A 26,712-nucleotide genomic window follows, 5' to 3' on the forward strand; every position below is an offset into this window, starting at 1 on the left:
CAGTATGTAATTCTTTTTGGACATTTTTGTAACATTTGGATGCCATAATGAAACAACCAATTTTACTTCGGCATCCTCGCCTGAAGGGGTCGCTGTAGTCTTCTAAACTATTGTCCAGGTAAACGCATTCGAACAAGTTTAAAGAATCTGCAAACAGGTAGAGAGATAAATAGTGATCTAAAAAGCTGCACTTCGTAATGGAAAATGCACAATGCGACAATTTAAGCACCGTGACAGGGAAGAGATAAAAAAAGGTACTTCTTTAATGTTTTATTTTATAATGTGGAAGCAGTGGGAGTAATGTGACGTGGACGTATTCCACGTCTCGATGAGCGAACTGGTGCATCCAGCCTGACAGGTGTTCGTGACGGACAAGTTCCTTATCGCTTTAGAAAACACTAAAAAGAAAAATTGCATTTTGGCGATTGTTTTTTTTCCCACCCGATCTTATCATAAGCGTTTGCGTGATATGCGTTTTGCACGCATACTCGGCGGACACTTCATCAGGTACACGTTTGTACAAGAAATGAAGTAAAACGTTTCTTTACGAGGATTATAACGATCAGTTTTGATTGACACCATCGGAGAAGTATTCATTCAACTTTAGATTTGTGTTTGCAGTGGAAGCTTCGAAGTTTGAGGTATAGTTTTAGAAACACCTGACAGCTGGTTGCATTGTTTCTCTCTTTTAATATCTTTATTTAGAGTAAAAATATGCGAAATGTGTATTAATGAGACTATATTAGTACTATATCAATTACAATTTAAAAACTAAAACAGCATGCAATACAGATGCATTATTTAATTTATGTAAATTAAATAATATTTATCTAATATAATTATTCAGATTGTTTTCTTTTCTCAAATGATGAATTTGGGGTTTTCATTACCTGTAATTGAAAAAATAATAATAAAACATTGTACACTTGTGAATCCAAATGTCACTTTTAAATTGAACTTTTTTCTGCTCTTGTTTTCCTAGTTTCTTCATGTGAAGCCAATCAGGAAGTCCACCATGAGGAAGACCAAGCAGATCAATGTCAAGCGGACCCTCGCTCTGGCGAGAGCCTTTCACTTCCTGTACTCCTGCGCCAAATCCTGCCTGCTCCCCTTCCTCACACTGTACTTCAGAGACCTGGGCCTGGCTCCTGAGATGGTCGGCATCATCATGGGCACCAAGCACATCATATCACTGCTTTGGCAGCCTCTCTCCAGCCTGCTCGCCAAGATGTACAACAAGAGACGAGCGGTGATTCACGGCTCAGTGGTGTGTTCAGCCGCGGTGGCGCTAGTCCTGCTTCTTTTTCCACCTGCTGATTTGCAAACTCATAACATCTGTAATGACTCAAATCTGAGAAGCACTCCATCCCCCAGAGAACCTCAGCTAAAAGTCAACACTGATCCGGCCTCCTGGTCAACAATCCCGTTTCCTGCAAACAAAACAGATGTTGCAGAAGACAGAACTTCACAACTTCCTGTGGGAAGAACAAACAATACAGAGGAACCAAAGAACTTAGTGAGGAAGAAGAAACACAAACGGGAGGCAGAGGAAGGTCAATTAGATTTCCTATCCAGCCTGAAGGTGATGGATGTTCAACACCAACTCTTCTTCCTGGTACTTATCACAGTGTCCATATGGGAACTGATGGCGGCTCCTCTGGAGTGGACAGCAGACGACGGCTTGCACGATTATCTGGATTTTGCCGACGCTTCCGATCGCTACAGCAGCACCGGTGTGTGGCCTTTACTCGGAGCCGCGTGCGGGGTCGGAGGAGCGGGACTCCTCGTCAGCCGGTTAAACTGTTCAATCCTGGGTGGCACGTCCAAAACCGCCGTGCACTTTTTCTGCTACGCCGGGGTGTCGGCGCTGGCCTTACCCATCGCGGCGTTCCTCCCTCTTTACCTGAACAAGCAGCAAAGCAAAGTCAACCGACCCCTCAAAGCCATCCAGCTGGTTCGCGGCTCCCAGCGTGCAGTACTCTGTGCCGCCACCGCTCTATTAATGGGGGCGACCCGATCAACTGTGGACAACTTCCTTTTATGGCAGATGCGAGATCACGACAGCACCGAGCTGCACATGGGGGTGTCCCTCAGCCTCGCGTTACTCTCACAGGCCGCCTTCCCTCTCCTGGCTGCCCGACTGACTCGACTGCTCGGCTCGGGGAGAGTTCTGGCGCTAGGTGCAGCCGCTCTTGGATTACAATGTTTGTATTATTCATTCCTGTGGGGACCTTGGGCTGTGCTACCTGCTCAGCTTTTCAGCTGCTTTAGCTGTGGAGCCTTCTGGTGGGCCGTCAAAGTCCACAGCAACGATATCGCCACGCCGGGGATGGAGCGTAGCATAAAGAGACTCTACAAAATCTTGTCTTTAGATTTTGGGAGTGCATTAGGAAGTTTTGCAGGAGGGTTCGTTGTACGCTGGTGTGGACTGGACTGGCTCTTCAGAGGGGCGGCCGTGGTTCTGATTCTGTGGTGCATTTGCTTGCCTCTGCTCCAGTGGAACGCCCCCCGCCAGTATAGGATCAATTATTCTCGTCTTCTGGCAGCAGATGCCAGCGAGGCGAGTGACTCGGAGTCACAGGAAGAAAGAGACTGGCTGGATAAAGCTATGGAAGATGACGGGAGCAAGAACCGTAATTATGGAAGGACATTAAAGCCCTAAACTCAACTGAGATAATGAAGCAAACACTCGAGTGTTAAGTTTCAACACAAAGTGAATAATGCAGAACAATGTTGCCCGGTTTGGACACAATAAATAATAATAAATGAATAAATCATGGAATTTAAGACAATAATAAGATATTGTCCCAGTCGTCAGATATATTTTATTCTAAATTAGCAAAGTTCCCAAATTCCACTGTGGATCACAGACAACCTTTATTTGTGTCTAAATGTAACCCCTTAACATATGTAAACATATTTCTTTAATACTAATACTTTTTTATTGCGTTGGCCAAACAGTTTTTCAGCGACTAAATAGGTGACTATGTGAATACTAAAGCCAGGAATATTTATATATCTTTATTTCAGGATCACCCCAAAAAATATTCCACTTAGATCTAAATTCAGTCATTTTTCCTCCCTTGCTTTTGTTATTTTATGGAGTGGAGGCATAAACTGTTGTCATACATTTACACAAGCCGCTCATCTTTCAGCAAACACCTCGCAGGACTCTACGAGAGGCGAGGAAGGCTCAATCGCAAATCCACTCCATAAAAATGCAAATACAGGACGTGTGCACAAGGCGAGGTTCGGCTTCTGTGGTATCTTCTCCTGTCACACCCACTTGGCACCTAATCTGTTTAATTCCTGGTGTTGTTGGAATGAGGTGACTTTTCTCGATATGTAAGTCTGTACAGTATTTGTGTTGAACAGTAAATTGCTTTATTCAAATCTTTTCTTTGCTTCAAATGAACTCTCCAAGGATATCAATAGATGCAGCTTTGACTGAACATATGGCCAACCCCCCCCTCAAGAGCCTAATTTGTGAAATCAACTCATCCATATTATGTTGTTTACCAGCGGAACTCAATCAGGTAATTCTGATGAGAGAGCCGCCCCCATCCAGCTAATGCCTTTGTGGTTAGAGCTCAGTTGACTATTAAAACAGCAGGTGTCTCACCATTCTTGTTTTTTTTTTTTTTTCTCCTCGCCAAAGTGAAATGGCACAGTGAATGTTGATCACATTCACCGAGGCACCTGTTTGCACACTATTATTTAGATAAGCCCTTTTCTAAATATCACAAGTACTCATCTCCTGAAAACTGAAATTATGTTTCTACCATGAACTGGAATAATGTATTCTCAAATTTATATGCGCTTATCTCGGCTGTTCTGCTTCCAGTACGCTACTTGCATTAGTTTATTTTATTTATTGTCTATATTTACTTTTTTCTAATGCATTTATTTTTTGAGATATTTATTTGAGCTAAATCTAGCCCTTAGTTCATAAATATTACTCAATCTGTATTGCTATAAATAAAACCTGATGTCCTAGAGATAAATCAGGGCAGATTAATTCACTGTATATATATTTATTTAATGTTTTATAGACAGGTTTGGTCCCCATTGAAGACCTAAGTGCTACCTCTGGATAATTTAGCACGGAATTATCCTGTTCAAGTCATAAAATATTAGGTTTAATTCATTGATAGTTGCTATACATATCCTACTGGTGGCCTGTCGTTACATGTATTTGTCACTAGGGGGCGTTGCTGGGTGGTCCTGTCAGATCCGTCAGTGTTAGGAGGTTCAGCATCCACGCGCAGCTCTCGCTGTGTTCTCTCTGGTGAAACAGCAGTGCCTCAGAGGATCCTCATAGGACTGTTGGGGAGGAACATGGAATAACAGACATCTTCTGAACGAGACGGCTTTTTGGACCAGGCGCAAATGGATGAAGCAAATGAGAAATCTGGTGAGCTTCTGCTTCTTTCGGGGGGGGGGCTATATAATGCTCGTTCTGTGTGTTGTGGTCAAAACAAGACATTTTTAGAGATGATCTTTTGGAGTCCACATCACAACTCATGCAGGTTCTTAAAAGTCTTTTATTCTGACTTTCTCCAGCCATAAAAAAATCAAGCAGCAGCTTCAAAAGTCCTCATGTTATTTCTTTTGTATACCACATTGCATATTAATAATTATGATTTATTGTGTGACCATATTGTAGGAATTATTGACTATTTATATTTTGACAGTATAGTCCAATGATTTGATGTTGACACTTATTGTGTGGAATAGCCAGTTATATATATTTTTTTAAACAACCAAAGATTTTTACTAGATTCCATTCGTTGTCCAGTATAAGTTGTTTTGCATAAATCTACTTATATCTATTCATTATAATAATAACACCTGCATGCAAGGTGACATTTTCCATCCAGATAATCCACATGTATTTCAGAGATGAAAATGATTAAAAGTGACAGGCTGTGCAACACCAGGACAAAGTTATAAATTGGTGAATCATTAGAGAAAAATGATAGAACCAGAAGAAGTAATTCCACATTACTTTACCAGTCCAATTCCCAAATTGGTCATTTTTATCCATTGAATGAATTAAATTGCGGAAGCACTGCATGAATGTCGTGGTGGCTTGTATAGTTGTGGCATCAACCGTGACTCACTGCCTGAGCGTGTGAATGTCTTTTCAGCCAAGCACAGGTAATTAAAAGTAAATCTCAGCTCTACTGGGTGACTCATCGTTACTGGTGAGCAGGAGAGGAGGCATGTTGTAGGGGGGGGGGGGGGGGGTGCAAGAGGTGAGGGGGGTGTGATTGCAGTTAATCAGTGTCACCGAAATTATGGCTTCAATTAACATATGAACTGTAACCTGGAAGATCCGTGCATAAAAGACTTTCATTTGTCTATTATATTTTAAATATTCTATCATATTCTTTCATTTATCAGAATCAACCCATTCTCTCAATATAGACAATTTTAGAGCCAATAAAAAAAAAAGATATTAAAAATTTAGGCTCATTGAAAACTCTAAAATTGTCCATAAAATTATTTAATTATAAAATTATTATTACTAAACTGTTGTTGTTTAGTTGGGCTAGCAATTTCCATGCTACAACAAGCTAATTGACTTAACAGCAGCTTGCAGCCAGAGTGCAATTAGCGGAGACTGCAGCGTTTCATTACAAACATGATTACAGTTCATTTATTTCTTTAAATTGGACGTATTGTGGAAAAAATGAATTTTTAATGGCTAGTATTCAAATAGTTGGGTCTCAGGAGTGCCAGCTCACCCTGTTTAATATTAAAATAAACAACCAAGGAAGGCTTATTTGCATATATCTGAAAATGTGTCTGCACAAGCTGTTCTTCACTTATGTTATTTTAAATCAAACTTGCTCATTATTTGATAGCCAGACACCACTGGGGTCAAACCTGCAGCCCGGGGGCCATTTGCGGTCAGAAGGATGATATTTTGCGGTCCCCTCCTTGAGGTTAAGTTTGATATTACTTTGTGAAGCCTTTTTTTTTTTTGTCATGCCGTTGCCCTGGGTACTTATGGGCGACCATGACTCAAGCACTTGAGACCTTTCAGCAAAACATATCTCAAAAGTGCCACCAAATAGAGAAATAGTTATTATCTCATACTTTCCACCCCTGGTTGTCATGGCAACAAAATCTACTCGCATTGATTTTTGTGTGTGTGTGATTACAAAATATGAATCTAACAAATATAGTCTTGTTACTTTGTTCAGAAGATGTCATCTCCATGGCCGATTCATCGGTCACACTCGAGGACATCGAAGGGGAGCTGCTCAAAATCGAACGACTACGAAACGTCCTCGTGCGAAGAGAATCAGAGCTGAGATACATGTAAGATGTATTATTATATTTTTATCAATAAACAATATGGTTTATTGGTGAACGAGCAGGCTGGAGATTTCTGAAACCTCCCTCAGGAGAACCATGTCATGATGTGGACAGCCCACACGATCTAACCCAGACACAAACTTTTTTTTGTTCCGCTTTTCAGCTTTACTTTTAATGATTTCACCAACTTTCTGCCAAGACTCTGCTCTGTTATTTACAGAATTGTAATGCTTCAGGAAATATTCTGAACAAGGCTAGATCTACCACATAATAATTTAGAAGGTCACATCTTGTAATGGAATGTTTTTTTTTCTCTATACAGGATGGATGACATCCAATTGTGTAATGAAATTACAAGGCTGAAGCGAGAGCTGCAAAAACTGGTTTCCATTCCAGGTACATTCAAAAACAGCAGCTGCTTCCTTTGAATGCAGGTGTTGTGACAAAAAATATTATGTAATTATTAGGATAAAAACGATAGGTGAATTTTCAAGGCTAATTAATCTTCATTTTTGAATGCATTGCTGGATGAAGATTTCCACCCCTATTAAGTTTGTATGAGTTCTAGAGCTATGAGGAAAGGTTGCTGTGGCAACTAAAAAGATCAGTACAGACTATAGTAGTGTTTAAAGTGAGAAAGAAAGAAAAAAAAGAACAAGATAGATTGAATGTATTCATCATCATCCTCAATAATTAAAAAAAAAAAAAAACGTGGCTGTATATTTTTGGCAGCTTCAGCCAATCTGCATCTCAAAATGACACACTGTTAAGTGGAAGGAAAAAAAATATTTAGTTAAAATCAATTTTTGAAAATTATTTATTAAACTTAAAAAAAGCTTATATTTATTTCTTTCTTTTTATATTTACTACTATTTAATTTGATTTGATGCACTAACAGATATAAAACATTCGATTCCAATAACCTTTGCAGAATATCTATTTAATGAATAAACCAAAATGGAAAATGGGACGTGTGATGTTCTTAAATGTCAGCATCAAAAATGAGATGTGCATCGTGTGTGTGTGACTGCTAAACAGACCAAGACAAGTCCAAGGAGAATCGGACAAGGGAGGAGGAGCTTCTGCAGCAGATCAGCAAGTTGGTGGAGACCAGAGACTTCCTTGTAGATGATGTGGAATTCGAGCGGCTCAGGTTGATATCAAATTGTTACATCATCTTTCCGCTTCAAGGATCAAAAACAAATTTTCTTCACAGAGAAAGAGAAGAAGACATAGAAATGGCGGCATTCTTACAACCCAAATTTCAAAATATTTTGGGGAGCAAAGGTGAGCATCTCAGTGTCTTCAAATATATCATCTCGAACTAGATGGCGATTTTATACAACCATGCCTCCCTTTCAAATTAGCTTCTCTGCAAGACCAGAAGATGGTGTCCAAATCTTCTCACCCACCAACATCTTTCATCACAAAAACTGGACTAACGCTACTGAAGGACTGCTGCGGCGTCACATGCTCCATCATGTAACACATTTGTGTGCATGCTTACAAATCTTTGGACAATGTTGTATTAAACTGAAATATATGAATGTTTCATCACAAGCATGCTTTTGAGTATCGTCAGTGTTCACCACATAGTGAGAAGATGTTCTCACTCCTCAAGTAGGTGCAAACACTGCAGTCATAGATGACTCATACAGTGGGTGGTCTTAATGTGAAATGACTTGGTAAACATTCTTTTCATTTTATCCTGTGACAGAAATAAAAACAGTTCAGCATTGTTCACATGGCAACAAACTATGAACCAATGTGAGGTTTTTTTTTTTTTTTCTGGCCACTTCTTCTGGTTATCTGACTTCAATCCTTGGCAGGCATTTGAAGGCCATCACATGCGGTTGCGGATGAACAGAGCCGTGCACAGCCAGCAGTCCCCACTGTATTTAATCTGAAGACTAATTAGTGGGCTGCATAGTGTGAATATATAGACACGTCAACTCACTCTAATTGGATGTTAGCGGGAAAAGCGGCTTGTCTTGCAGAGTTGGCTGAGACGTAAAAGAATCCCTGGAAATGTGACAAATATTTTTCCGTAACAGCTTTTATGGATCCTTTCGTTTTGAAGGCGTCAAATCACAAAAAGTCCTACCAATCATGTAAAGCTGCATTTTTATCCAGTAACTTTTTGTCGCATGGTTGACCTTTGACATATTCTGTATCAATTACAACAAATTACTTCATCTTGCAAGCATCTATAGTCGTAAACCAAGCACCATTGCTTCTGATAATATCAATAAAAATGTATATACAGCATTTATGTCTTCAGTCTCCATGGTAGCAGCAGATCTCTCCTCTCTGGACATATTCATGTAGTACTAAAAACAGCCAGAGCGTGGCGCACTTTTACCGGGAGGTCTCAGAGATGATTCGATGACGCTATCCCTTTAATTCGTGACGCAGCTCAACCGGTGGCCCACTTTGTGCTGCAAGCAGGCGGGGTGCAGCAACGAGCTCGGCCGCCTGGTGCGTACGGCTCGGCCCGGTTCGTCGGTACGCGCGATGGAGTTTTTACTCGGGAATCCGTACAGCACGCCAGTCGGGCAGCGAATCGGTAAGCTTGTTTTCCAGCCATTCATGCATGGTTTCAATGTAACCACCAAATGCTGACAACGCCCGGCATCTCTGTTAATCATTTTTCGCGAGTATTTACAATTATTTTGCTTTTTAAATGCAAACACTAAATACCGTGCACTCGTGGTGTATAAAATTGCATGCCTTCAATAATAAATAAGCCTTTATTGAGACGAATAGGTAATACTTGATTGACGTGTTTGCTAGCCAATGGGGAGAAAGAGGCGGGATCAAAAACATGCCAAGTTAGAGATTGATTGGTCGAAACGGGGTTGATTTCCTGGTGACCTCAATCAGATGCAAATTGTCAAGCGTTTGCCTTGACTCATGCAAATTAAGTGCGTATTTTTAAAAAAATATGATTACATAATTATCTCTTTTACGTGTTGGGAAGTATTACTGGTCTGAAAGCTTTTTTCCAGTAACCTGAAGATAATTGAAAATGTAGTTATTGTTATCTATATTACTGCACATATGTTTATTTTTTTTATATTGTGTTGAACGCCCTTAGGTGTAATAAATAATTCTCTTTTTAGATATTTTTTAATTTTGCTTACACTGCATTATTTCAATGCTCGAGCATGTTTCAGCTCTTGTGTGAACTTTGTTGATGGTCTGAAAAAGTTCTAAGATGAAGGTAGCTCATTCCAGTATTTTAAAAATGATTGGAATTAAATGAAAATGTCTCTTATGTGTATCAAATAAACAAGCACTTTTTTTAATTTTTACAGTGAAATTATATTTTAATACCTCTAACCTAAAATGTTCAATTCCATAGAATACACATTTACAACACACGTCTGTCTGGTTTTTTTTTCTGACACAGAGATTGCAACCAGCTCAAGCTTGCCGTCAGAAGACTGGTCTCTCAACATGGAGATCTGCGACATGGTTAACGGCTCTGAGGAAGGGTGTGTTTGTTTTCCAGACTGCACACGAGTGTGTATGTTATAATCAACAAGCTCAAGGTTGCATGTATCTGAAAGGTCAACATTCTCTCATTCCAGACCAAAAGATGCAGTCAGAGCCATAAAGAAAAGAATTGTGGGGAACAAGAACTTCAAGGAGGTCATGCTGGCACTCACCGTGAGTGTCTCAACACACCTCCGCCTTGTTATTGTTGCTATTGTCATGTGTAATCAGATATATGATCCATTTTTCTTGTTCAAGGTGCTGGAAACATGTGTGAAAAACTGCGGCTACAGGTTTCACATTCTTGTAACGACAAGGGATTTCATCGAAGGGGTTCTAGTCCGTTCAATCATCCCGAGGAACAACCCTCCTCTGATCGTACACGATAGAGTGCTCGGCATTATACAGGTCGGCCTGGGTTGCATGAAAAAAAAAACTATTTTTAATCTGTGGTCACATTTCATGAAACCTTGTATTGTTTTTATGTTCGTCATCGTTTTAAGGCGTGGGCAGACGCATTCCGTAGCTCGCCCGACCTGACTGGTGTGGTGTCGGTGTATGAAGACCTGCGCAGGAAAGGCCTTGAGTTCCCGACGACGGAATTGGAAGGCTACCCATCAGCCCATGCCCCCAAAAGGGTACAACCACTTTTTCCACGACTTACACATCCTTTCATCTTTGGTCAACCTTTTTCTTTTCGGGTGCTTTCTGTGCCTGGCTTAGCAGACCTCGTCTCAGAACGGGCCTGCTGTTGCTACTGTCCCCGCTGCGCTGCTGTCTTCCAAACCCCTAATCCCACCTCAGACCCTTGAACTAAAACAGACCCTAGACGCAAGTGATGCCTTCACTCCTAACCAGGTGATGCACTTTGGAGCACTTAAAGGGATATTTCACGACTTTATTAACACCTCCCCTTTCGTGTTTCATGCCAAAATAATTAATTGCTGTAGATAAACTTTTAACCATTAATGATCCAGGTGGGAGCACTAAAGGCAGAGTTGGGGGTGGTGAGGAATAATCTCACAATGATGTCCGATATGATGAGTCAGCTGGATCCTGTCACCATAAAACAAGCTGCCATGGAGTTGCTGGAGGTACAAAGAAAATGACACTTTGTGGTATCATTGATTTTGGGACACCATATTGCTTTTATTTTATTCTGCATGAAAATATTTCCTATCTTCTGTCGTTGCCCTTACCTGATCTCGCACTTTATGCATGTGCTACATCTGCACCATCACGACCCCCCCCACCCACACATTTTTTTTTTTTTGGATTGTGTCATTAGCAGTTATACACTGTATGTAAGGAAATGCAAGACAGGATAGTGAAGATTGTCCCCAGGCTAAGTGAGGAGAAGCTGATTCAAGAGTTGCTAGCAACCAATGACGAGATGAACACTGCTTTCTCACGCTATCACAGGTAAATCACATTTATATTTTAATTGTATTTAAAAAAATGCTTATTACTTTTGCTATTGTTGCTGTTTTTAGGTTTGAAAGGCAATTAACAAATGGTCCAAACGCAACACAACAGGTATGTAATTTTGTCTCTAGATTTTTTTTTTTTATTAATTGTTGACAGCTCACATCTCTTTTTTTTTTTTCTTGCAGAGCCATTCTTATGTAAACCTAACAGACCTCAATATGAGCGAATCAGCGGCTGCATCAGTTTCCAACGGAGACGTACTCAGCCCATCAAAAGGGAACTCGTTGTCCACCCAGATGGCGGGGCTTAGTAAGTTCTGACTTTTTTTTTTTTTTAAGTGTTTGAAGCTGATTTCAAAACCTTTCTGCTGTTTTTTTTAAACAGACACAAGGGAAGAAGATGAAGTTGATGCGTTTTTACTGAAAACAAATGGCTCAACGCAAATAGGAAGGTACAGAAAATATGAATAATAATATGCTTTTTCGAAGTATTCTTATGAGTGTGGCAGCTCAAAATGAAGTGAATTTGGTTTCAGCGAGCATACAGACGTTGGACTGGATGGCCTTGCACAAGCTCAGGAAAACACCATGCAAAACGCTAAAGCAGTAAGTCAAATTTTCATTGAAGTTTTTTTTTTTTTGCGTTCGCTAGAAAGTGGCTAACCCGACTCAAATTGCAAACTTTCTAGTAATATTAGTGGTCAGGAAATAGATAGAAATCACTTGATGCTATTCTGAAATGATTCTCTATCTGTGCAACGAAGGATCACAGCCCAGCCTCCTCCCACAGCTCCTCACCAAAGTTAGACTGGATGATTAAAAGGGGAATGGTGGGTCCATGTCCAAAATGTGCCTCATTCACATTTTTTTAGGTTTTGTTGTAGTGGTAGTTGTCATTGTCATGAGGTTGCAGTTTACTTTTATTTTGGTTAGTGGTTTATTTTTTTTCAGATCCTGAAAATATTTGTTTTGCATGCTATTTAAAGTGTCAAAGATTTAGATGATTGTTGGAGTTTGATGTGGGTGCGCAAGGAGCATGGAAAGGTTTGCTTTGGCCTGTCTTGTTTCATTGTCTTAGAATTTGTCTCCTCTTTGTGTTGGGATATTTATTATTGTGGGCTTTTTTTTTTTTCGAGGGGGTGAAACTGTCATTATTGCGTTTGATATATTTTTCTGTTTTCTTAGATTCCCGTCAAGCAGTCCAACGTCATGGAGGATATTGAGAAATGGCTGGAGTTGGATGATGATGTGGTGAGCAGTAGGATTAATTATTCAGATTAAATTGAAGGTTTTTGTACTTGCAACTTTCAATAACATGATGTCTTTTGTGTTTGTGGCACAGTACGATGACTTTGAGGACTCTGATGGTGTCACAAGTGAAGGTGAGCAATCTTACAGATGACTTGCTTTTCTATACAAAAACTACTTTTAATACTGGTTGTTTTTTTCTGAAGAATTTGACAAGTTCTTGGCACAAAGAGCAAAAGCGGCTGAGCGATTACCTTCAGTTCGACAGTCTTCTCAGGACGCCAACCAATCCGAATCCTGAGCTGCAATTCAAGCAGCCACACACGCGTGCAACTCTCATAAAGTCCTTTAGCCATAAGGGACAGATGGAGATGTAATTTGGTTTTATGTATCAGAGGCACATTGGGCATAGAGGATTGCAATTTTTAATTTACTTTCTGTGCTTTACTGGGATTTTTAACTGGTAATAAGTGAATGAAGGCCAGAGGATTTTACTCGATGTAATTAAGTGGTGATAATGCAAAAATTTGCACAATTTCTATGGTTACATTCCTATTATTGAAGGAAACATGGAATATTGTTACTAAAACAACTTTTGCAATATAGATAACTTTATTGCTATGAACTCTTATTTGTGGCATCTCATGATGAGTTACAGATAATGTCTCGGTCAAAGTAGCAAACACTGCTAACTTATATGTAAGTCAAATGTTCAGCAATTTCTCATCTGAAGATTTTAAAGCTTCTTTTAATGTTAATACCTGTATTGTTACTGGATGTAAAGGAAAAGTACTTTAGTTTTTTTTTTTACTTGCATATTTCTTTGTCAAGATATTTTATGTTTAAATGCAGAGTGCAATTAAATAACCAAACTACCAAGAGTACTAAGTTTTTTTTTTGTCGGCGCAATTACCACTGTGTTAATAACGGAAAATGGTGCATTCAGACTTTCATAATTATTATTTCATAATTATTTTTATTATCAAAACTTATTCAATATATTAAAACAGAGGCGTCTCAAAAACTTGCCAGAAGCGAAAACAAACTACGCAATCTGATTGGACAAACGTGTTTACTGTCATCTGATTGGCCCAAAATGTCACGCCCCTCTTCATGCTGCATCTGACAACTTCCGGTTACATTTGATAACAACGATCGTACATTCACGATAATGTCTCTCGGCAAAGCTGGCTTGACTTTGTTAAACCCTCTCCGAGGGGGGTTTCGGCCCTCGAGCTCGGTCTTAAATCGGAGCTACGCGGCTGTTGCTGAAGCCAGAGCTGTATTAAACGGTGAACTCGAGTCGATTCGCGTGGCGGGGACGTGGAAAGCCGAGAGGATCATCACATCCAAGCAGGGACCGCACATCAACGTGGACGGAAGCCGTGGCAGTGAGTGAAAACATAATTGTTATACATTATCTAGTAAAATATGAGTTGAATATTCTCCTTGAGCGATTATGGAAATCAATTCTTAAGTAAACTCAAGACAGTCTTATTTGTTTTTGGTATCATTAATTTGTGTGTTGTTTACATTATGAGGCGAGACTGTTTTGGTTCTGGTCCAACCTGACTTATTTCATTTTTTTTTCTAACTTAGGTATTTTAAACTTCTGCGCCAACAACTATCTTGGACTATCCAGTCATCCAGAAGTGGTTCAAGCAGGGATTGATGCACTGAAAACGTATGGCGCTGGATTGAGCTCGGTCAGATTCATCTGCGGTACTCAGGTACAGTGTCCAAAAAAATGCGATTAAAAAGTTAAACTTTTCAATTTGAATTAATAAATGTGATTTACAGGATTTGCACAAAAACCTAGAGCAAAAGTTGGCAGAGTTCCACGAGAGGGAGGACTGCATCCTCTATGCCAGTTGTTTTGATGCCAACGCCGGACTATTTGAGGTGGGTCATCTCCAACAAGTCATACATGAAGTCACCCTGTTAGATGAACTAAAGTATTTGAATCACTGTGTTAGGTTCTGCTTGGCCCAGATGATGCTGTGTTGTCGGATGAACTTAACCACGCCTCCATTATTGATGGGATCCGTCTGTGTCGTGCAAAAAGACTGCGCTACAAACATATGGACCTCAGTGATTTAGAAAACAAGCTCAAGGAGTCTCAGGTAGGTGGCCGTCTTCCTGTTTGCACAGGTCTGAGATCTTCATGTACAGCATTTGTGCTTCTCAGTCATCTCGTATGCGGCTGGTGGTGACAGATGGGGTCTTCTCAATGGATGGAGATGTGGCTCCGTTAACGGGAATCTGTGATCTGGCTGAGCAATACGGGGCCATGGTGTTCATCGACGAATGCCACGCCACTGGTTTCCTCGGTCCTCGTGGCAGGTGAGGAGAAAATTTAAAAAGACACACGCTTGAGAATTGTTGGGAAGTTAAGGAAGCAGACTGGCCAGCTGTTTGTAAGTTCTGACGCAATTAGCTTATATTTTAAGTTCATGTTATGTTTATTCACAGAGGAACCGACGAGCTGTTGGGAGAGATGGACCGAGTTCATATCATAAACTCCACTCTGGGAAAAGCACTGGGAGGTGCAGCTGGTGCGTTTTTACTCATCAATATTTAAATCAAAATGGAAGTTCATTACATTTGTATTCACACAACGAAAATGGTTCAAAAATAGGAGCATGCTAAAAGATTTCAAAACGGGCGTGGTTGTAATACGGAAAATGATGTTTTCCATCTCATCAGGTGGCTACACAGTGGGACCAAAGCCCCTCATTGATCTGCTGAGGCAGCGGTCTCGACCTTACCTCTTCTCCAACTCCCTCCCTCCACCTGTGGTGGGCTGCGCCAAGCGGGCTGTCGAGCTGCTGCTCGCCTCCGATGAGATTGCACAAAGCATGACAGCCAAAACCATGAGGTAGCTATTTTATTGGCTAGTCTTCATTGAGTCAGCAAAACAAAAACATGCTCTCTATGCTACAGGTTTCGAAACAAGATGACGCAGGCTGGCTTCACCATCTCGGGATCTGCTCACCCGATCTGTCCAGTGATGCTGGGTGACGCACGGCTTGCCTCTCTAATGGCAGATGACATGTTGAAGCTAGGTGAGGTATAAATTAAATCTGTAAAGTAACTTTTTCAAATCAATCAACTTGACTTTCTCCTCCACAGGGGTGTATGTGATTGGATTTTCCTTCCCAGTCGTACCAAAAGGCAAAGCCAGAATCCGTGTTCAGATTTCAGCCGCGCACACTGACGAAGACATCGATCACTGCGTCGACGCCTTTATTCAAACGGGCAGAAAGCATGGCGTTATTTCCTGAGAGAACATCGAAGAATGACTTCTCAGAGAGCCAAACAATCAGGTGCTACTTCAGATATCGTTGCCTTTTTCGGATGACGAATGATGGTGTTGATTTATATCTGGCAACGTTATGTATGATGGGTTTGACTGCCTAAGAGTGAAATAAAGTAAAATAATGTTTCAAACCTGTCATTTAATCTTTGCTTTGATTTTAATAGAGCTTTTTTACTGGCCTACGGTATAATAATTAGCTTGTGTACGAGGCAAGTTAAAATAATCAAAATAAGTCATTATGAGGGGAAATATGTGCGTTTTATCAATTGAATCACTTTTATTGCAAAAGGTCCCCAAACAAACCATTAAATGGCTAATTTTGTTGGTGGCCTGGGGTGCTGAGTTATTTGAAAAGTTGCTGAATGTAACAACTTTAATGCAAGGGAGTAGCAAGATTTGCGTCACCACTGAAAGCCCGCTTATTTCTACAAGTGAGGTGGACCGGAAACGCTTTTTACCCAATCGCTGACTTTCATTTAGCGTGAGTGTCGAAATCCACCAATGATGTAAGAGCATTTTCCTATAGGCGGGACTTCCGGTCAGTGGCGCAACCTTGTGAGGCCTCCCCATGCGTTGTTGATTCACCGCTCTAGTCGCTTTTACTATTCGGGTAAGACTATTAAAATAAGTGATATTAATGAATGAAAGTTAACAAACTTAGGTATTGCTTTTCAACTTACGTCCCTTTGAGTTCATTCTGTTAATATACATAGAACTAACACTCTTTCTGCAATATTTGGCTAAGGGCTGAGCTTGTTAGCTTATTGTAGCCTAGCATTACAATTCGCCGCCCCAGTCAGTGCAAATGTGGCCTCACCGTTTCGCTAATGCCTTTGTCAAAAGTCCACCGCGGCTCTTTGTAAACGCAAGCTAAACAAAGATTTTCATAGTGTACAATTTAGCTTAGCTTACCACGTTATCCATTGTTATGCAACACAATGGGAGGCTCAGCAACCTGCGAATTTGAAGTGTATTCCCTTTGTGTTAAAAGACTTTATTTGGGTAACTAATGATGTACCTGCGTACATTGTTTATGAATTGAAGTGTATTCTGCATTTGACCTAGTCCTATGCAATCGAGCTTTTATTGTTTAAAAAAGCTAACATGCTCCACACGTTCATATTTTCATTATGTACTGCTTACAACCTAACTCAGATGTTGACGTAGATGAACTTCTCATTATGTTCTCCTGACTGCATGATAGACCTCATAAAAGCCACTTTATTATTCTCATTGTTCTAGCTCAACAAGATGGCTGAGAACGACGTTGATAACGAGCTGCTCGACTACGAAGATGATGAAGAACCCCAAGGAGCACCAGAGAGTGGAGCCCCCGCTAACAAGAAGGAGGTGAAGGGATCCTACGTTTCAATCCACAGTTCTGGCTTCAGGGACTTCCTGCTCAAACCGGAGTTACTACGTGCCATTATCGACTGTGGCTTTGAACATCCATCAGAAGGTGAAGCTGCTGTCGGATTGTCTTTTTCATAGAAAGTGTTGATCTAAATCTTTTTGTCTGTCTTGTCCAGTCCAGCACGAATGCATTCCACAAGCCATTTTAGGAATGGACATCCTTTGCCAAGCGAAATCAGGCATGGGCAAGACAGCCGTGTTTGTTTTGGCCACTCTTCAACAGCTTGAACCAGTCAATGGACAGGTTAGCAACTAACATAGGTTATTTATGTGTAAACTTACTTTATATCTGTAGCATCAATTGATCAAACTTTCTATCTATTCTTCTAGGTAGCAGTATTAGTCATGTGTCATACGCGAGAGCTGGCCTTTCAAATTAGCAAAGAATACGAGCGCTTCTCCAAGTACATGCCAACGGTCAAATCGGTAGTATTCTTCGGCGGGCTGCCCATCAAGAACGACGAGGATGTCCTGAAGAAGAACTGCCCCCATATAGTCGTCGGAACGCCCGGCCGCATCCTCGCTCTCGTCCGAAACAAAACGCTCAGTCTGAAGAACGTCAAGCATTTCATCCTGGATGAGTGTGACAAAATGTTGGAGCAGCTTGGTATGTTCTTTTAAAATATTTGTAGGTGGTGTTTGACACAGTTGGTTAATGCGTCTCGGCTGTTTTTGTGCAGACATGAGGTGTGACGTTCAAGACATCTTCAGAATCACGCCCCACGAGAAGCAGGTCATGATGTTTAGCGCCACGCTAAGCAAGGAAATCCGACCCGTTTGTCGCAAATTCATGCAGGACGTAAGTGAACCCCAACTGGCAATATTTTGCGCCTCGCTTTTGAACACCTAACGTATTTGTCTCGTGTTCAGCCCATGGAGGTATTTGTGGATGACGAGACCAAACTGACGCTGCACGGCCTGCAGCAGTACTACTGCAAGTTGAAAGACAGCGAGAAGAACCGCAAGCTATTTGATCTGCTCGACGTCTTGGAGTTCAACCAAGTGAGTAATGTCATTTCTATAAAAGCTGGGCGGCTGGACAAAACTTTTTAATACCCTGTTCTGCCTGTAGGTGGTGATCTTTGTCAAGAGAATCCAACGCTGCATTGCTTTGTCACAACTTCTGGTGGAACAGAATTTCCCCGCTATTGCCATCCACAAAGGGATGGCCCAAGAGGAGAGGTGAGATGACCACATGTGTTCTTTTACGAACTGTGCTCTTTTGACCTCCCAAGTATGTTAATGCTGCATTTAGTGGCACCAGTTAGCTGGACACATAATTGCCTTCAAAGAGGCAAGCGCTCCAGTAATGCCGGTGGCAGCTGCACTGCTGATACTTTGCTCCTCTGCGCAGACTGTCTCGCTATCAGCAATTCAAAGACTTCCAAAGACGTATATTGGTGGCCACCAACCTCTTCGGCCGAGGGATGGACATCGAGCGAGTCAATATCGTCTTCAACTACGACATGCCAGAAGATTCAGACACGTATTTACACAGGGTAAGAATGCAAAAACTTTGTCATGATAAAATGATGAGTTCAAAAAGCATCATCTCAAAAATAAAACCCAGTGGCCAGAGCAGGCCCACCACATAATGTTTTGTACGTCATCCAAAAGTATAAATTGTCTTAGCGTTCAATTACGCTGACATAGCGTAAGCATTTCATCAATTGTTCAGGAAATGAATTTCTACAGAATGGCAGCTCTGTCATCCGTCAGACACATAAACATGGCAATCATCGTAGCTCGGGAGTACGCATTCAAAAGTCTCGAATCATTTTAAAAAAGCGCCAATTAGCACGAGTGTGGCTCGATGAAAACGGATCAAGGGCAACTCCGGCTGTTCATTTTCGAGAGTCGACTGGACACTTTGGCCGAGTGGCATCGCTCCCCAGCTGAGCACCATAAGCCATGGCAGCTAGCTGTTAGCCACTTGCTGCTAACATCAGCCACTCACAAGAAGTGCTGTTTCAAGTTCTGCTATTAGCTGGCTAGGTAAGTGGATCAGTTGCTTGTGTATTTTGCCAACTCTGCTGTTTGTAAATGTTATTCCGAAAGATGTCACGTTCTAGACACATTAATGGCCTAAATGCGGCGTCCACTTTAAGCAATTAAATGAAGTCTTTTTTTTTTTTTTTAATAGAATGAATTCATTGATCATTGTAAATTGAGATGCCGATATATATGGTTTCTGAATTTTTCTCCTCCCTGAAAATCAGTTAACTTTTGCTGATGTTTTTTCTTTGTAATGTTAAATAAAGGACTACGTTTTGTGTAATAGTTGAATATTTTGCCTATAATTCATACATTTGTTGTTAGCCTTAGGGGATCAAAATAATATAATAATAATTAATCCATGCATTCTTTGCTTTGACCAGGTTGCCCGTGCTGGCAGGTTCGGCACCAAAGGCTTGGCTATAACCTTTGTGTCAGACGAAACCGACGCCAAGACACTGAACGACGTGCAGGACCGTTTTGAGGTCAACGTGGCCGAGCTGCCCGATGAAATCGACATCTCCTCTTACAGTAAGCCCCGGCCGGCGTTTTCTAATAGCCCCTTCGTCTGACCCATTGGCATGATTTTGATTTAGCTAGATTCCAGTCACTTTCGTGTAAATCACCAGTAATTTATCGTGTGTGGAGTCTGGTGTCGGGGTCAAGCGCAAAGATAATCGGTGTTATTTAGTCGTTTTGGCAACTTGGGGAAAACAGTTGGTGCTGCTGCTATGCAACTACACGGCCCCATGAAATTGAAATGGCTTTTATGTCTTTCACCTGTTGTACTTGGTACTTTCAGCTGTTGCCCTTTGGGAGTTTTGACATACATGTCTCTCCTTTTTTTTCCACTTTAGTTGAGCAGTCCAGATGAATCCCCCCCACACACCCCCTCAGCTTGGCAAACATGGCCTCTCCGTGGATCACATCTTGTGCTTGGATTTAGACGTACTTTGCTGTTTGTTTGAAAGCTCCCAGTTGTTCCCTCACGAAATTTATTTTTAGCATCAGTTTGGGGAATATGCTATATGATTGATTTTATTTGTAATTTTTACATTGTTTTCAGTGAAATTAAACTTTTTGTACAAATCAATTTCACTTTTGTCTCATCATGTTGAATCACAGATTAATTGTTGCGGGTAAAAAGGTGTGAATGCGACCCGTTAAATCCTAACGCTAATTAATTTAAATAAAAATAAGGTACAAGTGTACGTATGAAGTGTTTACTATCAAATCCCTTTAAAACAATTGCGAAGCAATCTTTCTACCAACAATAATTGACTGTAGAAATCTTTAATGGAATATACAATTAAAATCATGCTGTAATTATTACAGACGGAATCTAATGTACATTCATAGATTTACAATCCTCAACATTAGCACTGAGATGCATGTGAAGGATTCCAACTCAGATGTATTCAGTGCTAAAATATACATGGACTATCATTTAAAAAGGCTTGGCCCATATAACAGCCTAGACATTGCTGCTCTAGTATGTCCCTATAAAAAAAAAAAAAAAAAAAAAACTAATGGTATAGTTCCAGAGCATCTATGTTGGCAAACAGCACAGGAAAAATGACATTTGACTAAAAAAGCTTGTATGGAGAAAAGTTTGTCACTATGGCACAACAGAATTAGGATGTTCCTCATACTTTAAAATATGTTTTTGCTTAAAATGTGTGACTGCATCAGGACAAGTTCCAAAAACGTTTGCGAACCAAAATACTTTTCTGACAACAGTCCCTTCGTTGACTCCACTTTTCAAAAACAGCAAGAAGCATGACCAACGGTTTGAGTTCATGACTCAAGCTGCTTGATGACAGGCCCTTTTCAGTTCCGCCCTCTCGTCCCAAATGATAGGTTTACGCACACTTTGGGATTTTTTATTTTTATAGTAACCCGACCAACGAGGGATTTAGCTCCACAAAGTCAGGATTGTAATTTGCGCAGAATCTGGCAGTGGACTTCCTGGAGCCAGATTCCCAGGCTTGTTCCGCCGGTGCTTGCTAAATGCCTCAGCTTCTTGAGGAGACAAAGCAGGGGATGATTCCAGCTGTATAAACAACCTTTGACATGCATTTCAAACCTCATCACGTCAGGTCCCCCCCCAATGTAACCTTTATCATCCATCATCAATGTGACTGATGTCAATCTGTGGAAACTCTCCTCCAATGGCTGACATGCTGTTCTGTCCCTCAGATGCTCCAAACTTGTGTGCGAAACCCCAACAATAAATACGAATGAATAAATACCAAGGTCACGGGGCCAAGTGCGTGTCAGAATGATAACGTCATCGTGAGGCCTTTAGGTCAAGTACGCTCCACCTCTACCATACCATAACTTGTGTCACATGACCAACAAAATGAAACAGCAGTTATGTATTCATGCGTCAGCTATTTACATGGCCTCCCCCCAACATAAAAGTCTCAGAGTTCAAGGGGGGGTTCCTGGAGGAACAAAAAACTCCCCAGCAAGGCCATAAAAAACTACATTAAAGCAGAGGTGATCTGGTGAAGATCACTCTTTCCATACTTGACACCCAAACTTTGCAAAAATTAGCACACGATTTGCATCTACTCATAGATACACTAAGAACAGCTATTCTACAGGGTGATTAAAAAGTCACTCGCTATTGTATAATATTTGTAAATTATTTATAAATCATATTTTTCTCAATTTGAGAATTTGTTTTTTTGTTTGTTCCTTAATGCAGTGTTTCCCGACCATAATTGAGCCAAAGCACAGATTTAGAAATTTGGTTTTCATTAGAAAAAAACAAATCTCACAGCAACCAATTTTGTGCATTAATTAACAGAAAAAGAGAAAAAAAATATACAGATTAAATTTAGAACAAACATACAAAAATACAATAAATAAATCATTCACAAGTATTTCAAAATAGCAAGTAACTTTTAACCCTGTGTAATGTGGATTGCAGGCACGTGCACAGGCATTTTTTTTTTGTTCCCAGGTGCTTTTTCTTCACCAAAAATATTCATGCAAAAAAAAAAAAGACAGTAGAACATTTAACATATGTATTAAATTCTGTCAACACAATCAACACATTCAACTATTTACAAAGGAGGTGAATGGAAGCTACAGTAGATATAAAAAGTCTACACACAAATGGAAGGGAGGGGCTCAATTCTCGCAAGAACTGAGATAAATACCCGTCTGATATCAAAACACTTTTGAGAAGAATAGATGAGGGTATTATTTTTCACTTTTTAAATCTTGACTTATGAAGAAAAAAAATGGGCTCCAGGCAAATGGCACTTTTCTCATCCAGGGCAAAATGGAGCATCATTTAGGGCTCTGTGCACGTGCCTGGGGGGGACTAAACGGGTTCAATGTTTTTTTATTTGTTGTTGTTTATATTTCGGAATGTAGATTCTGAGGATCTAGTCGACAAACTAGTCAATAAACTTATGTGTGTCTCCGTAGAGCCAGAGCTGCGGCGGCATGGCGGCCTCGTTGAGATGATTGCACTCGTCGCTGCATTTGCACGACTGGATGAACATGACGGATCTCGTGAAGCGTTCGCCGTCGGGGCAGGCGAAAGTAACGCTGGAGGTGCGCGTACGACGAGGTGAGCAGCAACGGCCGTCTCTGCACACTCCGCAGTAGTTGGGTCTGTGTAGGCGAGTGCTCCTGCAGCCGGCGTAGGACAAGCGATGTGGCTCGGGTGCCTTATGTGTTCGAGAGCACTTCCTCCCTTTCTGTAGACGTACAAATATCATTTTTGGTGTTATTAGAAGTTTAAAACAAATCAGAATTAATGCATGAGTCAAGGGACCGTGAAAACAAAGAGGTCAGAATACCGTGCAGGTTAAGAGCATGCCAGAAAAAAATAACAAATTGACGCTGATGCACATCTTAACGCCCACGACAGCTCTGCGAACATTGCGTGAAACAGGTGCGGAACAATCCATCAACCTTCTGAGTGGTTCGAGTCGGCAGAGCACTTGCCGGCAGGTGTTGTGTAGGAAATGTGAGGGAGCAACCGAGTGGGTGACTCAAGTGCTCTTTAAATCACAGCAAAGTGCAAGTTTAATAACAAACCCCCGCAAACAAAGAGGGAAAAGTTTTTAGAATGTTGAAGTGCTTTCAAATATTTTTTCGTAAGGGATAAATATGCGTTTCGCAACTGTTTGTGTGCATTGTTGATGGCTTCTAAAACTGTGACTAGCCATGTTAGCCGTTAGCATGTCAGTGGCATTTTCCATTGTTTACCAATAAGCTCACTCTTAAGGCAACATTGGTTGTCTTGAGTACACAAGTTGTAATTCTCTTTGTTTTATGTTTAATTTAACAGTAAACTACCAATAGGGGTGGCATTAATTATCTCAAATCCTCTTTTTGAGAGGTTTTCACAATTTGCCAAACTATTGAGTTTCCTGAATGGACTCAGCACAAGCAACACTTCACCCTTGACCCCTTCTTGAGCATGTTCCTCACCTTGGCCGGGATCGACATGGAGCTGCACGGCCGTATGTTGCACAGACGGCTTTCCTTGACCAGCTTACAGCGAGCGTTTTCGTTGGTAACGCGTGAGGAAATGCCCATCCCGCAGCTACGGGAACACTGGGACCAGGAAGTAGTCTGGACCACGCATCGATCTCCCAACTGCCTCCACGCTGCGAGAGAGGGACAAAAACGGTCAGACACTCGGAGGATGTAAGCTCAGTGAATATTAAATTAGAAGTTGAAGCGGCAGAGGAGGAATGAGAGGGAAAGGAGAAGCAAATGGAGATGCAAAGCACACTGGCCTCATTCAGTGAACAGGCAACACTAACACATAGAGAGGGTGATTACAGAGAGGGAAGGCTGGGTGACAGGGGTATGTGCTGTGTGAGACCTGTGTATGTGTGAGAGAGAACCTCTGGTGTGCAGGGAGCCAGTGGAAAACAAGCCACATGTAAATGCTGACAGCCAAATACTCACAGTGGGGGCATTTGTGCGTCAGAGGAGCCAAAATGGCTAAAACACAAACAGCACCCGGATACACAACTGGTACGTACCGGCTAGGTGCTTGTGGCCACGCGGCTTGTCCCATTTGCGGCTAACCTCCATTAGCTCGTTTCCCAGGGTGTCCATCTCGTTTTTGGGTTTATACGGGTAGAGCTTCTGGTGAGGTTTTGCGTAGGGTTTCGCGTAGGGGTAGGGGATGAAGGGGTACGGCGGGTAAGCCGGAGGTTGAGGTCGGCGGTGCACCGGAGGCATGACGGTTGTTCCTTTGTGGCAGTCGACGCTGAGGCAACACTGGCCCGGCACCTTGATCAAGTGCGGGGCCGGGCAGGAAGGTGATGCCAGGGGCACGTGGCTGGGGCAAAGGGGCACGCAACCCACTGCCCCGTCGATGCAGGTGCACTGGTGCTTGCAGCCAGCTCGGAAATTCTCGCCGTTTTGATAGATGCGCCCGTTGTATTCACAGGAGCGGCCCTCTGCCTTTGCTGGAAATGGGAAAGATGAGTGGATTAGATTCAAAATGAGAAGCATCTTTAGTAAGTGTGCACCAAGTGAGGACAGACACACTATCTCCTAATTTGTGAACCAAATTCTATTCTTAGCCCTGAAAGGAATTTTGTTTACAATGTCCGATCCTCCTCACTCTTTCAGTGGGACTCCCCCATACAACACCCCGGATACCCCCCTATATATATAGAAACACCCCCAAATAAACACACACACATAAAAATACCACTCTGTGTGTGTGCGTGTTTGTTTCATGAGGCTGTTTGTGTACACACACTGAACTACTTATATAAATCCCGGACTTGGCCGGTTTTCAGTGTGCTGCTCATGAAGGTGCTCTGTTTTTCAAAGGTGGCTCTGGCTTCAAACCTCAAGCCTCCTATCAAAGAGAAACTCCAGCCGTTTGGCTCGGGAGCCAGATTCCCCTCCCTGAAGTTACACATTCCCTTACACAACCCTGAAGTCAGAGCCAATCTGGGCCCGATCTAAAGCCAAAACCGCTCTCCGCAGTGGCCGTTAAACCGCTTCTTGGGTACCCACCCCTGCAGATGCCATAGGTACGGCCAACATCATTGCCATAGTTGCACTCCAGGCCTTTATGGTGGTCGCAGGGATGTCCTTCATGGCAGTCCTGGTTCAGCTGTGCGGCGCACACTTTGCAGCAACCGCATCCATCCGGGACAGAACTGACCCCGGGGGGGCAGGACGGCGGTCCGGCCGGACACTCGCACACCACCGGACACTCTGCAGTCACCTATATGCAAAAAAAAAGGGATGAACTCGTTTTCAAAACGGTTTCCAGGCAATGAGGAGATACATTAGAAGCTCTCAGGACAATAGATAGACTCATGTTACACACATCATAGAAATTCCTCAAAGTGTACAAGGCTAAGCATTGGCTGAATACCCAGCTCTGTCCGGAGTCCCGCAGGGATATCTGTAACCCTCTGTCGCCGTCCGCCCGGCATTTGATGGCTGATCATGGATGAAAGAGATGTTCTCTGACCCCTGACCCCTGTACACCCCCACCACCTCACTGCTGCTACATCTTTATATATATATATATATATATATATATATATATATATATATATATATATATATATATATATATATATATATATATATATATATATATATATATATATATATATATATATAATATATATATATATTTCTATATTATTATTTTTTTTGCCACCCTTAGGGACATTTCTATTATACAAGGCAGATTTATTTTAAATATAAAACATATTAAATAATATGATATTTTTCTTTTCTTTTGGGAGGAAGTCAATACGTAAATTGTGGACACTATGCAGCTTCCGGCGTCCGGCCTCTGTTTTGCAAACTATACGTCAGTCAGGTGATGCATGAACGATTATTATAGCTGCTCGATTTCATTGCCCAGTTCCGAAAAAGCAAAATAAAGATAGAATAACAAATAACACAAAATAAAGCTCACATACTTACCAAAGCGACTGCAACCGCTTGCATGACAGCAAGGAACAGCAGTATCCCCATGCTGTCAGCTGATTCACATAGAAGACGACAAGCAGGACTTGTTAGAAAAGAATAAATCCTCTTCCGCTTTAACAATAGCGTTTGTCCTCAAAAGATTAAATTCCCTTAACAGTCACGAAACATCCTCCATCACATGTTAAATGTCATCGATCAAAGTTTCAACGCAAGGTTTTATATGAGCGCGGTGTTTTTTTTTTAATAGTAGCCACGCCCACTGTTGCTCCGCTAACCAATTAGCATAGAGGCGCGCTCGAAAGCGTCAAAGCCAGACGTGCACCGGACTGAAAGGGGGCACGGCCCTGCATGAATGCGGTCATTCATAAAATTCAGAATTACTACATTCCAAAGACGACCCGGCCTTTGGGTGTTTATTTATTATCAAGTAGCAATAATATTTTTACTGCTTTAATGTTCTTTTCACACGCATAGCTTCTGGCCGCCTGATGTTTTTGTCACATGACATGAAGACAATATAGGACTTTGGTC

The 26,712-nt window shown here is 41.5% G+C and overlaps 6 protein-coding genes across 15 annotated transcripts; 5 read left to right on the plus strand and 1 right to left on the minus strand.

The window, feature by feature from the left end:
• Positions 1 to 108: 108 nt before the first annotated feature.
• mfsd6l (major facilitator superfamily domain containing 6-like) lies at positions 109 to 3,393 on the plus strand. 3 transcript variants are annotated; one of them, XM_088358498.1, is made up of 2 exons: positions 109 to 254; positions 983 to 3,393. In XM_088358498.1, the coding sequence occupies exon 2, from the start codon at positions 1,016 to 1,018 to the stop codon at positions 2,660 to 2,662; it is 1,647 nt and encodes a 548-aa protein (XP_088214624.1). In that variant the 5' UTR covers positions 109 to 254; positions 983 to 1,015; the 3' UTR covers positions 2,663 to 3,393. The 3 variants fall into 3 exon arrangements, with proteins under 3 accessions (XP_088214624.1, XP_088214627.1, XP_088214625.1); XM_088358501.1 differs by lacking the exon at positions 109 to 254 and adding an exon at positions 310 to 507; XM_088358499.1 differs by lacking the exon at positions 109 to 254 and adding an exon at positions 495 to 641.
• A 626-nt stretch (positions 3,394 to 4,019) lies between these two features.
• LOC148384387 (bMERB domain-containing protein 1) lies at positions 4,020 to 8,595 on the plus strand. Of its 2 annotated transcripts, none has more exons than XM_088358503.1 (6): positions 4,020 to 4,414; positions 6,216 to 6,330; positions 6,650 to 6,723; positions 7,366 to 7,480; positions 7,544 to 7,614; positions 7,695 to 8,595. In XM_088358503.1, exons 1-6 carry the CDS (start codon positions 4,390 to 4,392, stop codon positions 7,811 to 7,813), a joined length of 519 nt encoding a protein of 172 aa, XP_088214629.1. In that variant the 5' UTR covers positions 4,020 to 4,389; the 3' UTR covers positions 7,814 to 8,595. The 2 variants fall into 2 exon arrangements, with proteins under 2 accessions (XP_088214629.1, XP_088214628.1); XM_088358502.1 differs by having other exon boundaries at positions 4,027 to 4,414; positions 6,213 to 6,330.
• Positions 8,596 to 8,743: 148 nt separating this feature from the next.
• tom1 (target of myb1 membrane trafficking protein) lies at positions 8,744 to 13,384 on the plus strand. 6 transcript variants are annotated; one of them, XM_088357399.1, is made up of 16 exons: positions 8,744 to 8,893; positions 9,740 to 9,824; positions 9,921 to 9,999; positions 10,084 to 10,233; positions 10,329 to 10,463; positions 10,549 to 10,683; positions 10,803 to 10,919; positions 11,114 to 11,247; positions 11,319 to 11,361; positions 11,439 to 11,562; positions 11,638 to 11,704; positions 11,789 to 11,858; positions 12,017 to 12,082; positions 12,438 to 12,503; positions 12,595 to 12,634; positions 12,707 to 13,384. In XM_088357399.1, exons 1-16 carry the CDS (start codon positions 8,842 to 8,844, stop codon positions 12,799 to 12,801), a joined length of 1,458 nt encoding a protein of 485 aa, XP_088213525.1. In that variant the 5' UTR covers positions 8,744 to 8,841; the 3' UTR covers positions 12,802 to 13,384. The 6 variants fall into 6 exon arrangements, with proteins under 6 accessions (XP_088213525.1, XP_088213527.1, XP_088213526.1 ...); XM_088357401.1 differs by having other exon boundaries at positions 11,117 to 11,247; XM_088357400.1 differs by having other exon boundaries at positions 10,552 to 10,683.
• A 229-nt stretch (positions 13,385 to 13,613) lies between these two features.
• On the plus strand, positions 13,614 to 15,950 carry gcat (glycine C-acetyltransferase). The gene is made up of 9 exons (XM_088357408.1): positions 13,614 to 13,891; positions 14,100 to 14,230; positions 14,301 to 14,402; positions 14,477 to 14,623; positions 14,689 to 14,843; positions 14,973 to 15,055; positions 15,207 to 15,378; positions 15,444 to 15,565; positions 15,633 to 15,950. The coding sequence occupies exons 1-9, from the start codon at positions 13,672 to 13,674 to the stop codon at positions 15,782 to 15,784; spliced, it is 1,284 nt and encodes a 427-aa protein (XP_088213534.1). The 5' UTR covers positions 13,614 to 13,671; the 3' UTR covers positions 15,785 to 15,950.
• Positions 15,951 to 16,284: 334 nt separating this feature from the next.
• Positions 16,285 to 24,930, plus strand: LOC148384390 (ATP-dependent RNA helicase DDX39A). 2 transcript variants are annotated; one of them, XM_088357406.1, is made up of 10 exons: positions 16,285 to 16,429; positions 17,062 to 17,278; positions 17,349 to 17,476; positions 17,563 to 17,839; positions 17,913 to 18,031; positions 18,103 to 18,234; positions 18,305 to 18,414; positions 18,587 to 18,731; positions 19,611 to 19,758; positions 20,085 to 20,320. In XM_088357406.1, exons 2-10 carry the CDS (start codon positions 17,071 to 17,073, stop codon positions 20,099 to 20,101), a joined length of 1,284 nt encoding a protein of 427 aa, XP_088213532.1. In that variant the 5' UTR covers positions 16,285 to 16,429; positions 17,062 to 17,070; the 3' UTR covers positions 20,102 to 20,320. The 2 variants fall into 2 exon arrangements, with proteins under 2 accessions (XP_088213532.1, XP_088213533.1); XM_088357407.1 differs by lacking the exons at positions 19,611 to 19,758; positions 20,085 to 20,320 and adding an exon at positions 22,672 to 24,930.
• Positions 20,505 to 26,386, minus strand: LOC148384391 (CCN family member 1). Its single transcript, XM_088357409.1, has 5 exons — positions 26,176 to 26,386; positions 25,243 to 25,456; positions 24,249 to 24,680; positions 23,686 to 23,864; positions 20,505 to 22,946 (listed from the first exon to the last, which is right to left on the minus strand). The coding sequence occupies exons 1-5, from the start codon at positions 26,224 to 26,226 to the stop codon at positions 22,641 to 22,643; spliced, it is 1,182 nt and encodes a 393-aa protein (XP_088213535.1). The 5' UTR covers positions 26,227 to 26,386; the 3' UTR covers positions 20,505 to 22,640.
• Between the last annotated feature and the right edge of the window lie 326 nt (positions 26,387 to 26,712).

Source organism: Syngnathus floridae, chromosome 17, assembly GCF_059516105.1.
Source record: "Syngnathus floridae isolate MCC-2025c chromosome 17, RoL_Sflo_1.0, whole genome shotgun sequence".
NCBI lineage: Eukaryota > Metazoa > Chordata > Actinopteri > Syngnathiformes > Syngnathidae > Syngnathus > Syngnathus floridae.

Coding starts and splice junctions, on each gene's coding strand:
- LOC148384387 (XM_088358502.1), top strand. CDS start 4,390: ATGGATGAAGCAAATGAGAAATCTG. Junction 6,331..6,649: donor GAATCAGAGCTGAGATACAT/GTAAGATGTATT, acceptor TTCTCTATACAG/GATGGATGACATCCAATTGT. Junction 6,724..7,365: donor AAAACTGGTTTCCATTCCAG/GTACATTCAAAA, acceptor ACTGCTAAACAG/ACCAAGACAAGTCCAAGGAG.
- mfsd6l (XM_088358498.1), top strand. CDS start 1,016: ATGAGGAAGACCAAGCAGATCAATGTCAAGCGGACCCTCGCTCTGGCG.
- LOC148384390 (XM_088357406.1), top strand. CDS start 17,071: ATGGCTGAGAACGACGTTGATAACGAGCTGCTCGACTACGAAGATGAT. Junction 17,477..17,562: donor TTGAACCAGTCAATGGACAG/GTTAGCAACTAA, acceptor CTATTCTTCTAG/GTAGCAGTATTAGTCATGTG. Junction 18,235..18,304: donor ACGTCTTGGAGTTCAACCAA/GTGAGTAATGTC, acceptor TTCTGCCTGTAG/GTGGTGATCTTTGTCAAGAG.
- LOC148384391 (XM_088357409.1), bottom strand. CDS start 26,226: ATGGGGATACTGCTGTTCCTTGCTGTCATGCAAGCGGTTGCAGTCGCT. Junction 23,865..24,248: donor TGGCCACAAGCACCTAGCCG/GTACGTACCAGT, acceptor CCTCTCTCGCAG/CGTGGAGGCAGTTGGGAGAT. Junction 22,947..23,685: donor CCATGTCGATCCCGGCCAAG/GTGAGGAACATG, acceptor GTACGTCTACAG/AAAGGGAGGAAGTGCTCTCG.
- gcat (XM_088357408.1), top strand. CDS start 13,672: ATGTCTCTCGGCAAAGCTGGCTTGACTTTGTTAAACCCTCTCCGAGGG. Junction 14,844..14,972: donor TTCCTCGGTCCTCGTGGCAG/GTGAGGAGAAAA, acceptor GTTTATTCACAG/AGGAACCGACGAGCTGTTGG. Junction 15,566..15,632: donor AGATGACATGTTGAAGCTAG/GTGAGGTATAAA, acceptor TCTCCTCCACAG/GGGTGTATGTGATTGGATTT.
- tom1 (XM_088357399.1), top strand. CDS start 8,842: ATGGAGTTTTTACTCGGGAATCCGTACAGCACGCCAGTCGGGCAGCGA. Junction 11,362..11,438: donor GTCCAAACGCAACACAACAG/GTATGTAATTTT, acceptor TTTTTCTTGCAG/AGCCATTCTTATGTAAACCT. Junction 12,635..12,706: donor TGATGGTGTCACAAGTGAAG/GTGAGCAATCTT, acceptor TTTTTTCTGAAG/AATTTGACAAGTTCTTGGCA.